At 71.5% G+C, this 16250-nt stretch overlaps 4 protein-coding genes across 4 annotated transcripts in view; 2 read left to right on the top strand and 2 right to left on the bottom strand.

Moving 5' to 3' along the window:
- Window positions 1–5455: 5455 nt before the first annotated feature.
- Window positions 5456–9121, top strand: AURANDRAFT_61514 (hypothetical protein; the record flags this gene model as incomplete). The annotated part of the gene is made up of 2 exons (XM_009035340.1): window positions 5456–5902; window positions 6044–9121. 2 exons carry the CDS (start codon window positions 5456–5458, stop codon window positions 9119–9121), a joined length of 3525 nt encoding a protein of 1174 aa, XP_009033588.1.
- A 1686-nt stretch (window positions 9122–10807) lies between these two features.
- AURANDRAFT_61515 (hypothetical protein) lies at window positions 10808–13403 on the bottom strand (the record flags this gene model as incomplete). The annotated part of the gene is made up of 2 exons (XM_009035858.1): window positions 10808–10918; window positions 10965–13403. The coding sequence occupies 2 exons, from the start codon at window positions 13401–13403 to the stop codon at window positions 10808–10810; spliced, it is 2550 nt and encodes an 849-aa protein (XP_009034106.1).
- Window positions 13404–13557: 154 nt separating this feature from the next.
- AURANDRAFT_61516 (hypothetical protein) lies at window positions 13558–14421 on the top strand (the record flags this gene model as incomplete). The annotated part of the gene is made up of 1 exon (XM_009035341.1): window positions 13558–14421. One exon carries the CDS (start codon window positions 13558–13560, stop codon window positions 14419–14421), a length of 864 nt encoding a protein of 287 aa, XP_009033589.1.
- Window positions 14422–15520: 1099 nt separating this feature from the next.
- AURANDRAFT_70776 (hypothetical protein) overlaps window positions 15521–16250 on the bottom strand; it is a gene marked incomplete at both ends in the record, with an annotated part of 2706 nt that continues 1976 nt past the window's right edge. Inside the window, one exon of the mRNA XM_009035857.1 lies at window positions 15521–15662. Coding sequence (XP_009034105.1) covers window positions 15623–15662 — 40 coding nt within the window. The remainder of the gene's footprint in view (window positions 15663–16250) is intronic.

The following is a 16250-nucleotide window of genomic DNA, read 5'->3' on the forward strand; positions in this document are numbered from 1 at the left end:
TGCGCCGTGGAAGCGTTCGGCGCGGCGCCGAGCGGGGACGCCGCCGCGCGGTAGGGCTCCGCCGCGTGGACGTGGAGGGCCGCGGCGCCGACGCGGCCGTCGCGCAGCGCGGCCGCGAGCGCGGCCTCGTCGACGAGCTCGCCGCGCGCCGTGTTGACGACGAGCGCGCCCCGCGGGAGCAGCGACAGCGCCGCCGCGTCGAGGTAGCGCTCCGGCGCGCTCGCGGCGACGGCGCCCGGCGGCGCCCCGCGCGGCGCGCAGTTGCAGTGGACGCTGAGGCCCTGGGACTGGGCGAGGAGCGCCTCGAGCGAGTCCGCGCGGCGCACGCCGAGGGCCTTGTCGTAGCCGTCGGCGACGTGGGGGTCGTAGAAGACGACGTCAAAGCCGCAGGCCTTGGCGCGCGCCGCGACGGCGCTGCCGATGCGCCCGAGGCCCAGCAGGCCCAGCGTCGCGCCGCGGACGCGCCGCACGTAGGGCACGGCCGCGGCGATGCCGTCCGCGCCGCGGACCTCGACGTCCCGCGCGCCGAGCGCCGCGCCCTCGAGGGCGCCCCGGAAGAGGCCCAGGAGCAGCGCCAGGGCCGAGTCCGCGACCTCCTCGGTGCCGTAGTCCGGGATGTTCGCGACGGCGATGCCCAGCGCGCCGGCGGCGGCGACGTCGACGTTGTCGTAGCCGACGCCCATGCGCACGACGAGCCGGCACCGCTTCAGCCGCCGCAGCAGGGCCGCGTCGACCTCGATGGTGTGCCACACGGCGACGACGTCCGCGGCCTCGAGGTCGCCGTCCCGGAGCTGCGCCGCGCTCGTCGCGCCGAGCATGCGCACGTCGCAGCCGCAGGCCGCGAGGACCTCGCGCTCGACGCTGCCGTCGCTCGCGTCGAGGCACACGTAGACGCCCGGCATGTTTCTCGCTGAGCTGTCTTGCCTGTGAGACGCAGCCGACAGCAGCGTGTAGGATGCCAACAGCGTGTAGAAGATGCCGACAGCGTGTAGAAGCCAGCCGTAGCAGCCGACGGATGGGCGCGGCTACTGCAGAAGTGGCAGAATGGACTTTTAGCGAGCGTCCAGAAGTCCACAGCTGACGCCACCTTGCACCCATTAGGCCGGGCTGTGCGCCTGGTTCGGGCACTGACCGATGGCCACGATCCTCACAAACCACGCGGCGCTGCGCTTGCTGCGGCGCACGGGCTGCGCGGCGCTCGGGCTCGACGTGTCGGCGACGAAGATCGGCGTCGCCGTGAGCGACCCCGGCCGCACGCGCGGCCTGCCGCTGGGCGCGATCCGCCGCGAAAAGCTCGACGCGCGCGGCGCCGCGACGCGGCGCGTGTCGGTGCGCATCGCCGAGGCCGTCGCGGCGCACGGCGCCGGCGTCGTCGCCGTCGGCTGGCCCCTCGAGCTCTCCGGCGCGGAGGGCAAGCGCTGCCGCGAGGTCCGCGGCTTCGTCGACGACCTCGCGCTCGCGACGCCCGTCGCGCTCGTCGACGAGCGCTTCTCGACGCGCGCCGCGCGCGCCGCGCTCGCCGAGGCCGGCGCGCCGGCGGCCCGCGGCGCCGAGGACGCCGCGGCCGCGGCCGCGATCGTCGAGACGCTCCTCGCGGGGCTCGGGTCCGCGCGGCCGTCGCGCTTCTTCGGCGACTAAGGCGTTAGGCGAGGTCGTCCTGGGTCCCGACGAGGAGCGCGGAGAGGAAGACGAAGGCCGGCGGCAGGTCCGGCCGCCGCAGCGCGCGGCGCGCGGCCGCGTGGAGCGCCTGCCAGCGCCGCAGCGCCGCGCGCCGCGCGTCGTCGCCGTCGGCGTCGATGGCGCGGAGCACGCACGCGTCCCGGAGCTGGGCCGGCGTCAGGCCGTCCGCCGCGAGGAGCGCGTCGTCCTCCGCGACGTCGCGCGCCGCGCGCGCGAGGCGCCGCCGGAGCTGCCAGGCGCCGCAGCACGTCGCGGCGCGGGGCCTCGCGAGGACGGCGAGGTGGCCCAAGGCCGCCGTGTCGAGGGTCCCCAGGCCCAGCGGCGCGGACACGCCGGTGAAGTAGCGCTCGAAGTACTGCGCCGTCGCCGCCGCGTCGCCCGCGGCGACGAACGCGAGGCCGTCGGCGGCCTCCTCCAGCGCGTCGGCGAGGGCGTGGCTCCGCCGCAGGGCGTCCGCCGCGGACCGCTGCGCGTCGCGGTCCGCGGCCGCGAAGGCCTCGGCCTGCTGCCGGCTGTGGAACTGCGCCGCTAGCAACCGCTTCGGGAAGCGGTAGGCGATGGCGATGAGCACGAGGCCGAAGGGCGGCGGCAGCGGGTTGACGAGGAGCGGCAGCATGCGCAGGAAGTCGCCCGGCGCCTCGCGCGCGGCCTTGGCGTCGCGCCACGACAGCGCACGCGCTCGCCCCGCGGCGTCGAGGTGCCTGTGGCGCCAGGCCACGCGCGCGTCGGCCCAGAGCTCCTTCGCGCCGGCGGCGAACTGGGCGTAGAGCGCGCGGCAGGGCGCCCAGAGGTCGCCGCAGGCCACGCGCCGCGACAGGCACCGGCCCAGGCGCCGGCACCAGGTGTCCTTGCCCTTGCCGTCGTCGTCGCTCGCCGCGGCGTCGCGCTCGGCCGGACCGCGCGGCGGCGTCGGTGCTTCGCGGCCGGGCCTCAGCATGTCCTGTTGCATCCACGAGGCCTCGCGAGGCGCGCAGCGGTCGGTGGACGGCGACGATCAGTAGTAGACCATCAGCCAGCCAAGTCGTTCGCGCCGCGCGCGCGACGGATGCGTCGGACGCGTCCGGACGCGTCCGCGCCACCCGGCCGACACCCGGCCCGTCGCCTCGGAGCCTCCTCGGCCGACGTCGGCGCGGGTCGACGGTCGTGGCTTCGGCCGAGGCGTCGCGCCGCCCGGGAGACCCTTCCGCGGCGCGCGGTAGCGCCGGGCCGCCGCCGGCCGCGGCGCGCCGGCGCGCCCGTGCCGGCTCGCGGCCGACTCGGACTCGGACTCGCCGCGGGCTCGGCCGCTATGCACACGTGCTTACGCGAGGGCCTCGCCGCGCGCGACTTTGGCGAGCTGGTCGAGCCACCGGTCCTTGAGCGCGTCGTCGTGGGCCGCGAGGTGGTGCTCGCCGGCCGGCGTCGTCACGGCGAAGGAGCAGGGCTTGGCCGGGTCGCCGTCGCGGACGACCATGGCGCCCGCGAGGTCCGCGGAGACCTCGGCCTTGGGCGCGGCCGGGTCGCCCTCGCGGCAGAGCTGGACCTGGCGCGTGTCGAGGCCCTTGGCGAAGCAGAGGAGCGCGCCGGACCGCGGCGCGAGGACGAAGAAGCGGCGCTGCCACGAGCCGCGCGCGAGGCCCGAGAGCTTCTTCTTCAGGAGCCAGCCGTAGCACGCCGCCGACGTCGTGAAGTGTTCCGCGAGCTCCATGGACCGGTCGAGCGACGACGTCTGGGGCATGTCGCGGCGGACGACGCGCGTGTTCCCGTTCTGCGTGTTGACCTGGATCATCTTCGTCGGCGGCGCGGCCGGCATGCGCGCGCTCACGGCGTTGGCGCCGAAGCGGACCTCGAAGTCCCGGTGGCCGGGCGGATTACTCGGCACCGTGGGGAGGACGACGCTCGGCGCGTCGGCCTGGAAGGCCTGCTCGAGGAGGGCGTTCTGCGACGCGTCGAAGGGATGCCACGCGCCGGCGCCGTCGCGGTGGAAGAAGGCCATGCGTGCGACGAACGTCGCGCCGACGGAGTGGGTAACTTCGAGGGGCGGGGGCTCCGCGGGCGCGTTGAGATCCGACTACTCGAGCGTCGAGCGGTCACGACGACGAAAGTCGCGCCGACGGAGTGGTCGAGGGGCGGGGGCGCCGCGGGCGCGTCGAGATCCGTCGGCTCGAGGGACGACGCGCCCGTGCGCAAGCCGGAGTTGCACCCGTGATTTTTGCTGCCCGAGAACGATGGTCCAGTGAGGCGGGCTTCTAGAGAGACGCGATGGCTCAACGAGCTCGGGTCGACGCGGCGAACCGCCACCGCCACGGCCGCCGCAAGAGCCACCACGACCACGAGCGCGCGGAGGTCCGCGACGTGGCCGTCGCCGACGCGGGCTGCTTCAGCAGCTGCGCGGGCCCCCAGGCGCCGCCGCAGCCCATCCTCCACCAGCTCGGCGCGGGCGCCGGATCTCTGGAGGCGGCCTTCGTGCGGGAGACGCTCGTGACGAACGGCGACCAGCTCGAGGAAATCGTGCGCCGCCGCGTCGACGAGGTGCTGCGCTCCGGCGGCGGCGGCGACGACCCGCTCGCGGCGCGCGTCGCCGAGATGGTCCGGGACGAGCTCCGGCGCGAGCGCCTCGCGGCGCCGGACGGCCGCGCCGGCGACGCGGGCGACGAGGCGGTCCGCGCCGGCGGCGACGGCGGCGGCGCGGCGGCCGGCGCCGCGGCCGGCGCGGCGGACGAGCCCGGCGCCGCCGCGGGTCCCAGGCGGCGGTCCGTGAAGTACGACGTCGGCGACGTCGCGCAGTTCTGCGAGGAGATGCGCCGGAGCTTCTACTTCCGCGTGACGTCGGCCTGGCTCTTCGACCGCCACGCGCGGCACTGGTGGGTCCAGTGGTGCCATTTCGTGCTCGTCGTTCTCCTCGTCTTCCTCCAGTGCGCGGCCTTCACGTCCGTCATCCAGGTCCAGGGCATCACCTGGCTCTTCGACCACGACGTCGAGGCGTACGTCGACGACGACGGTGTCGCCGAAGGCCTCGCGGCGAAGATGTTCCCGGGGGGCGTGCCCTACCCGGCGAACATCGACCGGCTCACGGAGGAGGCCTACGGCATCCAGAAGCTGTTCGGGGTCTGGGACTTCCACATCATGACCATCGTCTTCTGCGCGATCAACGTCATCACGATGATGCAGCCCGAGCTGAAGCAGCTCAAGGGCGGCTACGCGCTCATCGTGTCGCGCTTCGGCCAGGTGCCCGTGTGGCGCCTCGCGGTCGCCTACGTCATCCACGTGCTGCGGTTCTCCGTCGTCTGGCTCTTCGTGGACGTGTCGGGCCGCGTGCTCGGCGCGAGCGACGGGCCCTTCGAGATCATCCTGAACTCGCTCGCGGTCCTCTTCATTTTGGACATCGACGACCTCGTCAAGTTCGACGAGCCCCGGCGCAACTTCTACGGCATCGCCTTCTTCCGGAACCGCAAGGAGCTCTTCGGCGGGCGCCTCGACGACGCGCACGCGGAGCTCGACGCCATGTTCCGCCGCGCGGCGGCCGGCGACAAGTACCGCGTCAAGTTCTACGGCGCGATGACCTGGCTCTGCCCTGTGTGGAAATCAACCAGTGGAACGCCCCGTCCAGCAAAAACTTCAAAGCTCTCGAGCTCGGTCACATCGAAGCCGATTCGGCTGACTTTTGGACGAATCGATTGCTCTCGTCGAGCTCTCGAAGCACAGCCGAAGAGCTTGCGTCGAAACTGTCGCATACGCCCACATTGAATTCGGGTTGAAGATTTGATTTCCACGCAGGCTCTGCCCCGCGGCGCTCATGTGGTGCATGTCGGCGCTCGCGATCCTCATGCAGCGCTACACGTCCACGGGCGAGCTCATCGCCATCGACGACCTCATCATCGACGAGGACCGCGACGTGAACGCGCGGTACCGCGCGATCCGCTACGCGACCGCGGCCGTGCTCTACCTCGACGTGCACTCGACGGCGATGCTCGCGTCGAAGAACGAGTACAGCGACCAGAACGTCATCAAGCACAGGCTCTGGCGCGTCGCCGACTTCGTCCTGCAAGCCTGCGTCCACGTCGTGTTCCGGACGGTCGTGATCGACTGGGCCATCGAGGAGCTCCTCGCCTACCACCGCTCCTGGAACACGGACCGCCTCTCCTTCTGGCAGGACCTGTCCATCGTGCCGCCGCGCAGCTCGCACAAGGGCGCCCGGGCCTACGGGGACCGCGAGGCGGACGTCGAGAAGTATTCCGGCCGCGTACCACTACCAGGCGCAGTAAAAACGAAGACAACGATGGAACTTCACCAACTCCATTGAACCTGAAGTTACCGCCGCGATTCCGGTGGGCAGCACATGATGGCAGCGCGCGCGCTGCGGTGCGCGCTGCTGCTCGCCCAGGCTTGCGCCGCGCAGGAGCTGCAGCGCACGTCCGTCTTCGCGATCCTCAACGCGCCGCTGCAGCCCGGCGAGGTCCGGCACCGCATCGCCGTGCGCGGCGACGGCAACCGCGTCGTCGCCCACCTCGAGCTCTCCGGCGCCGAGGAGGTCGCCGACGCGGCCTACGCCTTCGGCGTCGCGAACGGCGTCGACCGCGGGTCGACGCGGCGCCTCGCGGCGGCGGTCTGCGGCGGCCAGGGCCTCACCGCGGGCGAGCCGGCGCCGCCGTGCGGCCGCGAGGCCGCGCTGCTCTACGAGAACGCGGTCGCGGACCCGCGCGACGAGACGGGGGCGGACGCGCTCGACGGCCTCCTGCGCATCTGGGAGGGCCAGGACGCGCTCGACGCCGTCCACGGCTTCCTGCTCTTCGAGCTGGACCTCTGGTTCGGCGACTGGTTCCCGCCCGCGCTCGTCGAGGCGCTCTGCGGCGCGCTGGCGCACCCGCTCTGGCCCTGCGGCGAGGCACCCGTGGCGCGCACGGTGCCCATCAACATGGGCGCGGAGACCGGCAAGGTCGGCGACCTCGTCCTCCGGGAAGACGAGGAGGCCGCGGACGCGATCGCGCTGTTCGCAAAGGACCGCGAGGAGATCACGGCCCACGCGAAGAAGCAGCTCTACGCGTCGGTCTGCGGCGGCAACGAGAAGCGGAAATACCGGTGCACGCGGGAGCGGGCCCTCCTCTTCCGCGGCGGGCCCGCGCGGAACGGGAACGGAACGATGATTCTCGCGAGCGACGGGTCGCCCGCGTTCGTCGAGGTCTGGGACGGCGACGAGCCCGCGGACGCGGCCTTCGCCTGGTCGCGGGTCCACGCCGCCGTCGACGTCGACGACGCGCGGCATCTGGTCCAGGATCTGTGCGGGGCCTACCCGGTCAAGGTCCTCGCGCGGTCGCCGGACCCGCCGCTCGCGTGCGGGCGCTTGAAGTGGGTCGTCGACGTCATGCCCATCCGGGGGCCCTTCGGCCCCGGCGGGAGGCAGGCCCTCGTGGGCAACCTGGAGATCACCGACGGCGCGGAGGCCCACGACCTCGCGTGGCACTTCTCCAAGGACAAGGGCTGCGAGGGCTGCCCCTTCTACAAACAGCTCGCGGCGAACCTCTGCGAGAACCCGCTCGTGTCCTGCACGCGAAACAAGGCCGTCGTCTGGACGGCGCTCGTCGACGTGGCGACGCTCGAGACGTTGGGCTGGCCGCCGCCCTACGGGAACGTGCACCTCGAGGTCTACGAGGGCGGCGCGGTCGTCGACGCGGTCCGCGAGCTCTGGTTCTCGCGCAACGAGTCCGAGGGCCTCTTCGGGCCCGACGCGCGGCTGCTGCGGCGGTCGCTGACGGCCCTCGCGTGCTCGCCGGACTACGGCCTCGCGCCCGAGACCCTGTGCGCGCGCGCGGAGGAGATCCTCGCGTCCGCGGACGTCGAGCGGCCCGGCGCGGCCAAGACCATGGTCTTCAACTACACGACGCCGCGGGCCTTCGACGACCGGCCCTGCGGCGACGCCGTGGACCGGCGCCGCGCCTACGACGAGCAGGTCGTCGTCCGCGACGTCGCGTGCGCGCCAAAGGAGGAGAAGCGCGGCCACGGCTTCAAGTCGAAGCGGCGGCGGCCGCCGGGGTCCAAGCGGCGCGACGACGACGACGACGACGACGGCGACGACGCGCTCACGCGCATGAAGAAGCGGCGCGACCGCGACCGCAAGGAGCGCGGCCTCCCCCCCATCGACGACGCGACCTCGAGGACCGCGGCGCCCCCGGACGACGACGGCGACGGCGGCGACGACGCGAACGCGACGAACGCGACGGCGCCGGCGCCGGCGCCCAACGCGACGACGCCCTGGTGCGCGTCGGCGACGCAGCGCCTCGTCGACCTGAACGTCACGGCCATCGACGCGGCCGTCGCCGACGCGTGCGCCGCGACGATCTTCGACTTTGGCATCGAGGGCTGGGGCGGCCCGGGCTTCATGCAGGCGCTGGGCGCCCGCAACGACTCGGAGGCGGACCGGCGCGGCGTCCAGCAGGGCATGAAGCTGCGGAAGGTCGACGGCGTCGCCGTCCGCGACCAGGACACGGTCCGCGCCGCGCTCCGGGCCAAGGCCGTCGCCGCGCGCGCCAACGGCACCAGGGTCGCGGCGGAGCTCGAGTTCCTCGTCGTCAACGACCAGGACCGCTTCCTCCAGAAGGGCGGGCCCGACGACAAGGGCGGGCCCGTAATCGTCTACGAGGGCATGACGGCGTCGGACGCGGTCTACGCCGCGTGCCTCCCCAACGAGCTCATCCAGCCCAACTACACGAAGCTCGGCGTCCAGAGGCGCTTCCTCGCCGAGCTCTGCCGACCGCAGCACCGCGTGCCGCTCCGCGGGCCGCCCGCGCCGGGCTGCGAGGATCTCAACGCGACGACGGGCGCCCCGATCTACGCGCCCCGCTTCCTCCTCTTCGAGATGCCCCTCCAGTTCGGCGGCATGACGCACACGTTCCGCTACTACCCCGACGACTGGCCGCCGTGCCCGGGCGAGTACAACCCGACGGCGTGGAGCGTCCCGGACACGACGCTCCACTGGCCCTTCGGCGCAGACGAGGCCACGCTCGAGGCGCTGTCCCTGGCCCTGGGCGGCGAGGACCCGCTGCCGAAACTGACGAACGCGTCCTGCGCGCCGGCCATCGAGCGCTTCGCGGCGTCCGTCTGCGACGCGCTCGGGCCGCCGCGGCCGCCGGGCTGCGACGTCGACCTCCTCAACATCGCGAAGCAGTACCTCCAGCAGGCCATGGAGCACCGCTGGTTCGAGAAGGCGACGCCGGATGGCGTCGACCTGTACCTGGCCCTGGGCGCGCCCCGCGACTCGGACAACGACACGATCGTCGACTCGTACCGCCGCGTCGCCTCCGAGCTCGGCGCGCCGCTCGAGCTCTTCGAGACGCTGCTCAAGGGCGCCCAGCGGCTCCGGGAGCGCGCCGCGGCGCTGCGGGCCGCCGCGCGGGCGCTGCTCGAGAGCGCGAACGCGACGGCGACGGCCTGTGCCGAATTCAACCACTGGTTTGGGTGGTCCTGACCAAACTTGAGAATTCTCTAGCTCGGTCAAATCGAAGTCGATTCGGCTGATTTTTGGACGAATCGATTGCTCTCGTCGAGTTCTCGAAGCACGGCCGAAGAGATTTTGTCGAAATTGTCGCGTACGCTCACATTGAAGTCGAGTTGAAGATTTGAATTCGGCACAGGCGACGGCGGCGCTGCGGCTCGCGGGCGACGCGCGCGCGGAGCTCGCCGCGGACGTCGCCGAGACCTTCGATGTTCCGAACACGACGCTGAGCCCCGCGGCGCGGCACGTGCTCCAGAGCCTCTTCGTGAACCTCACCGCGGACGCCTTCGCGGACTCGCTGCTCGAGAAAGTCGACGCGCCGTCCGCGCTCCTGGCGGCCGCGGACGCGCTCGCCGCGGACCCGGCGCGCTTCCCCGACGGCGACGCGGCGGCGGCGCTCGCGGAGCTCGCGGACGCGGGCTGCGTCGAGGAGAAGCGCGGCGGCCACGCCGCGGGCGGGCCCCGCTTCGCGGCCGCGGCCTCGCGGAGCAAGGTCCAGTCCTCGACGCTGGAGCTCACCAAGGCCGGCAAGGACGAGGTGCTCGACGAGCTCGCCCTGCTCGCGCGGCGGCGCGCGGCGGCGGCCGAGGACCGGCCCTGGGGGCGCCTCGCCGCGCGGGTGGGGAGGGCGCGCGCGGGCGCGCCGCTCGTGGCGCGCGCGGTCGCGGCGGACGCGCTCGAGACCTGCCGCGCGCGGGCGGCGCTCGCCGACGACCTGCTGCGCCAGGCCGCGGACGCCGCCGTCGAGGCGAACCACACGATCCGGGCGCTGGAGAAGCCCGTCGGCGAGGTGAGCAAGCGCGCGTGGGCCCTCCACCAGGCCTTCGACACGCTCGCCGACGAGACGAACCGCGACTTCTACGACCGGCCCTGCCGCCCGGTCTTCGGCGCCTGCTGCGTCCGCGACGCGCCCGACGGGGGCATGCGCATCACGTGCGGGAGCTAAGGAACATGAAGGTTCGACGCGAGGTTCACGCTAAGCTTCAATTTAGGTTCAGCAACTGAATTCCCTACGATTCTTGCATTGGAGTCGACGTCTGGTGGCGTCTGGGCAGCACCGCAACGCTGCCCGGCCGTCGCCATGGTGTCCGCCGTGAGCGCCGGCACGACGCTGCTGACGGCCTTTTTGCTGAAGCTGCTCTTCGGCTCGGACGACGCGCTCCTCTTGACGACCTACTTCGTGCGGCCGGGCGCCACGAAGACGTACCAGGCGAAGATGGCGGCGATCTACGTGCTCATGATGAATTTGATCGTGTGCCTCGCCGTGGGCGTCGGCGTCGTGCTCAACGTCGTGCTCGCGTCCTTCAGCGACGACGAGGACAAGGTCAGCTACGCGACGTCCATCGCGTGCTCCGTTTTACTCATTTGCTACGCGGTCTACCTCAAGTTCGCGCCGGACGACGACGACGCCGACGACGACGACGCGGAGAAGGGCGGCGACGACGTCGGCAAGGAGCTCCTGTCCAAGGAGCCCAACGCCGACTACGGCTCGTCGGGCGAGGCGACGCAGCGCTACGCGAACCCCTACGTCGTCTTCTTCCTCACGGGCCTCGACGACGCCATCGTCTACATGGTGCTGGTCATCGACGACGCGTCGAGCTGGTACCTCGTCATCTTCGGCGCGGGCGCGGGCACGCTGCTGCTGGTCGTCGCGGGCTACTACGTGTCCACGGTCCGCTTCATGATCGACGTGATCCAGGCCGTGCCCCAGTGGATCGTCGTCGTCCTGCTCGCCTTCCTGATCCTGTTCGGGTCGATCTTCGACGTCCCCTACATGTAAAACAGAAAGCTAGGCGCTAAACGTCTCCGCGCGGACCATGGACCGCGCGGGCGCGTCGTCAACGTCGCCGTCGTCGCCGGCGGCGAGGTCCGCGTAGGACGCGAGGAGCTTGGCCCAGCGGTGGAGCTCGCGCGGCGCCTCGAAGCGCAGGTGCCACGTGCGCATGTCCGTCACGAGCGCGAGGCGCAGCGTCGAGGAAGCGCAGGCCGCGCTCCGCGGAGACGCGGACGAGACGCGGAAGAGCGACGAGCCGCCGGACGTCGACCGCGCGCGGACCTCGAGGACGGGCAGCGCGTCGTAGGCCGCCTTGTCGCCCGACGCGCGGGCCCCGTCCTCCGACGCGCGGGCGTCGCCCGCCTCCGGCGGCTCCGGCGGCGCGTCCGCCGGGGTCGGCGCGTCGGCGCCGAGGCCCGGCGCGTCGGCGCTCGCGGGGCCGCGGCCGCGCCAGAAGGAGGGCTCGACGGCGCCGAGGCCCGGCACGTCGACGCTCGGGGGGTCGCGGGCGCCCCGGAACGACGGCGCGGCGACGACGACGCGGCGCACGGACGACACGTTCTCGAGGAAGATGACGCCCTTCTGCGTGTGCGTGCCCTCGTCGCGGAAGGCGTGCCAGTCCTTGTCCGAGGCGAAGTAGTAGAGCTTCGGCGCGCCCGTGCCGCTTCCCGCGTCGCCCGGTATGAGCGCGACGGACCGCCTCCGCCAGCCCGCCGCGGCGCCCTCGCCGCGCTTCCACAGGCTCCCGACGGCCAGCGCCGGCGGCGGCCGGTGCTTCAGCGTCGTCGCGACCTGGAGCCGCCGCACGGCGAGGGCGTGGATCGCGTTCTTGAGCCGCGTCTTCGCGGCCGCGGGCCCGCCGTCGACGAGCTTCCGGATCTTCGCCGTCGCCGCGGCGTCGTCGAGGTCCACGAGGAGGAACTTGCGCACGCAGGCCGCGACGGCCGGCGCGCCGTCCCTGGCCGCCGACGCGAGCACCGCCGCGGCCGTGGACACGACGAGGTCCGCGTGCGCGCGGAGCGCGAGGAACGCGGCCGCGCACGCGTCGACGAACTTCGCCCAGACCGCGTCGCCCATGGCCTGGCGCAGGGCCGGCGTCGTCGCGAAGGACGCCGTGTCGATGGCGACGGAGTCGTCCAACACGTGGCCGAAGTCGATGTGGAAGAGCGTGCCGTCGTCCGCGAGGAGGATGTTGTCCGAGTGGCGGTCGCGGACGCCGAGCACGTGCGCGCCGACGTAGGACCCCGCCGCCGACGCCACGAGCCGCTCGAGCTGCGCGTCGCTGAAGCGGTCGCTGGCGCAGACCGCCGTCAGCGCGCGGACGCCGCGGACGAGCTCGATGCAGCCGACGCGGCCCGACATCGCGCAGACGCCGTAGGTGCCGATGAAGACGCGGCTCCCGTCTCTCGTCGTCGTGTTCGACACCTCGAAGGCGTAGTTCATGGCCCCGAAGGCCTGGAGCACGCCCACGTCCTGGCGCAGGTCGTCGCCGGCCTTGTAGATCAGCCGCGAGGGGGGGCTCGCCCGGTGCCGCGCGCCGTGGAGCGACAGGAGCAGCGGCCGCGTGTTCGACGGGAAGACCTTCTCGACGCGGATGTAGGAGATGGACGTCGACGGGAGGAAGGGGTCGAAGACGCGGACCTTTTTGGGCAGTTGTAACGTGAAGCCCGCGGGGCTTCCGAGCAACGTCGCCGCGATGGACTCCCAGTGCTCCTCGCTGAGGAAGATGTGGGGCGTCCGCCCCTCGGCGGCCGCGGCGACGAGGGCGTCGAGCTCGGCGAAGACGCTCCCGTCGCACCACGCGGCCTGCTTGAGGAAGTGGACCGCCTGTCCCACGCACCGATGCGCCGCGCACCGCGCGGCGACGGCCCCGAGGAGCTCGCGCCGCAGCCCCCGGAGCCAGTGCGGCGCCCCGGCGACCAGCGCCAGAAGCGCCGGGAGCGCGTCGCAGAGCGCCTGGGGCGCGCACCGCGCCACGAAGGCGCCGCGCGGGATCTCGTCGCCGTAGAGCGACCGCCGGAGGCGGCTCGACGCGACGATCTGGCGGCAGAGCACGGCGCGCCCGGCCCAGCGCAGGCAGCGCACGACCCTCGCCCGGCGCGCCGCGTCGATGGAGAGCGCGCGCCGCCCGGGCGACGCCGGCGGCGACCCGGCCGTCCTCGACCGCAGCCGCGCGGCCGTGCGGTCGCTGAGGGACCGGCTCCACTCGGACCCGCGGCGCAGGGACCGGAAGAGGTCCGCGCCGGAGAAGGCGAAGCTCGGCTTCGCGGGCGGCTCCTCGGCGTCGCCCTCGGCGCAGGGCACGGCGGGCTCCGGGCTACCGTCGAGGGCGTCGACGAAGGAGTCGTAGCCCCGCGCGCTCACGAAGGCCGGATCGTCGTCCCCGGCGTCGGCGACGCTGTCCAGCGACCGCGAGTGGGCCACGGCCCCGGGGGACGGCGACCCCTTGTATCGAAGGGGCTGGCTGCCGCCCTGCCCCATATCGTACGCTCTTCTTGAACGTCTTCACTTAACGCGGCACCGCCGACCTCGTCGATGGTTCCACCTACGATGGGCTGCCCAAAAAGCTGCTGATCTATCATGGCCGTCCCGCCCATCGGCGGCGTGGCTGCCTAAAACACCGCAGCTGAGCCCCATGGCCGTCCCGCCCATCGGCGGCGTGGCGGCGGCCGTGCCCGCCGTGAGCGTCGCGGCGGCCGTCGACGCCGCCGACGCCGACGGCGCCGTCGTCGCGCCCGTCGCCGATGCCGGCGACGTCGCGGTCGGGCTGGCGGATCGCGTCGAGAAGATGCGCGCGGAGCTCGACATGCCCCCGGAGTACGTGGAGGACCTGCTGCGCCTCGTGGGCACGGACATCGTCGTCGTCGCCGACGACTCCGGGTCCATGAACAGCGTCAGCGACAACCTCGCGGGCGGGCCGAAGACGCGGTGGCAGGAGCTGCAGCAGACGCTGCGACTGTTGGCGACGATGCTCCTCGTCATCGAACACATGGACGGATTCTGGCTCAAGTTCCTCAACGACGCCGAGTGGTACAAGATCACGAGCACGGCGCAGCTCGAGGAGATCTTCGCGGGCAAGCCGCGCGCGCGCGGGAAGACGCCGCTGCTCGGGAACCTGGCGCCCGTCATCGAGGGCTTCGGCCGCGACGACCGCGACACGCTGCTCCTCATCCTCACGGACGGCGAGCCGAGCGACTGCGAGTTCGACGAGCTGAGCCACCTCATCAAGTCGAAGCCCGACGACGTCTTCTGCAGCTTCGCCATGTGCACGGACGAGGCCGACGTCGTCGAGCTCTACAACAAGGTCGTGGACCCCATCTTCGGCTGCGACATCACGGACGACTACGCCGCCGAGTGCCGCGAGGCGAAGCGCGTCGGCAACGCGCTCTCGCCCTTCCAGTGGCTCGCGAAGATGCTCCTCGTCAAGTACGACAAGTACGACGCGCTCGACGAGCGCAAGTTGGATGGTCGCCGACGCGCCTGCTGCGCCCTGTCTTAAGGGCGGTGTGCGGGCGTGGGAGAGTCATATGGGCCGGTGAAAGGCTTTTCGCCGCAAACGTCTCAAACCCGACATCCGCGATCTCGAGTCGTGCGGCGCCTCGGGTCCTACGCGGGCGCGTAGACGCGATCAAGTGGTGACACACTCGCCCGTCGCTATGGTGCCGGGGCCCGGCAACCAACGCTCGACACTGGACATTCTAGAGCGCACCCGCCCTGGATTCCGCGGAGAGCAGGTGTTGCCAGACGAGGTGCTTTTCGATGTGTTAGCTTTTGTCTCGAGCGGAACTGACTTCCTACAGCTCGAGAGCACGTGTCGTCAGTTTTGGCATGCGCTACGCGATGACGAGCGCAGCCAGTCGCTATGGAGGGCGCGTCCAATATACTACGGGCCCCGCGAGTTCTCTCGTACCGCGGGCGTCGTGTGTAGTTATTATGGCACCAAGGCCCAAGTCATTCGCGAGGGCGGGCGGACGGTCGTGCTCGAATACGCATGTATTGCCGCCATCCAGCGGCAGCAGTTCGCCGACGATAACCTGTTCCTTAAGTGGCTCGGCGGCGCGGACGGCTTTCGGAAGATCCTGACGTATGTGCACAAGGAGACCGGTTCTCACACTTATTCCAATTTCCCGGGCGACAACCAGTCACGGCGTTACATCTTCACCTCCAGATTCGCCAAGACGGCATCCGATGTCGTCATGGCGGAAACTTTAGATCTCCTTGCTAGCGCGGTCCATTGCGCCGCACACCGCGCCACCATGCTCGGCGCTTCGTACCGCGATGAGCGCGAGAATTCGGATCTTGCTGAGATGTTCCCGTGCGCCGCCATGCTATTTCCCGAGGATTTCCAGTTGGCAATGCATCTCTCTCGAGACTGTACGTTGGAGACGGGGCCCCCGTTCGTTCACATCATGAATCGCATCTCCTATCGTTTTTTTGGTCCCAACCACAGCTTCACAACATCTCGCTACGAGGGCTATTCGAAACTTGACCTCCCCGGCATCAGCCAGGCAGCGAAAGATGGCCTCGTGCGCGATCTCGTGCGGCGCGCGGGTGGTATGGCATACAGCCCTCAGGCGGTGGATTTTCTTTGGTGTGTCATCCTTACGCGGTTGTCACACACGCTGGAACGCGTCGTCATCGTCGCGATGCACCGCCACCTGCGAATGGAGGACGATTCGGACGATGATGTGTATTCGATGTCAGAGACTGAGGACGAGGGCGACCGAGAACCTGTAGTATCTACCAGCGCTGTTACATCTGCGATGTGCAATTCTCCCAAAGACGTCGAAGTTCCCGTGCTGACGGCGAAGCTCGCAGATCTCAAGTACGTCACCGAGAGTTTCCCTGCTTCGCGCGGCCAGGCGTGCTACACGGGCTGCTTCGACGACTCCAGCGAATCTGACGACTCTTGCGACGAAGATCGACCCCCCATCATTCACCGCATGGAGACAGTCGCAGCCGCCGCGGAGGAAGGGCAACAGCAGCCGCTCGGTAGCGTGCTCGGTGCCAACCTGTCCGATGGCATGACCGCCAATGAGATGATTGCCTTCTTCTCCCACTAAGAAGCCCAGCCTCGGCCTTGTGAAGTCCGGCTTCCCGCACGCCGCCAGCCTCCGAAAACGACTCGGAGGAAGTGGTCGACGCCATGGACGATGATTATTAGGCTCCGAGTCCTAGGAGCGGGTGCGCTTCTTACGCAGGGGCGGTGGGGAGGGCCGCGGCTCGCGGGGCCGGTCTCGGTGCCGCCCCGGAACGAGGTCCGGGGCGGCGCGTCATGTGTCGGCGCGCGCGGCGCGCGGCGGGGGAGGGGGGGGCCTCGCGCGGACG

Source organism: Aureococcus anophagefferens (genome assembly GCF_000186865.1).
Source record: "Aureococcus anophagefferens unplaced genomic scaffold AURANscaffold_3, whole genome shotgun sequence".
NCBI lineage: Eukaryota > Pelagophyceae > Pelagomonadales > Pelagomonadaceae > Aureococcus > Aureococcus anophagefferens.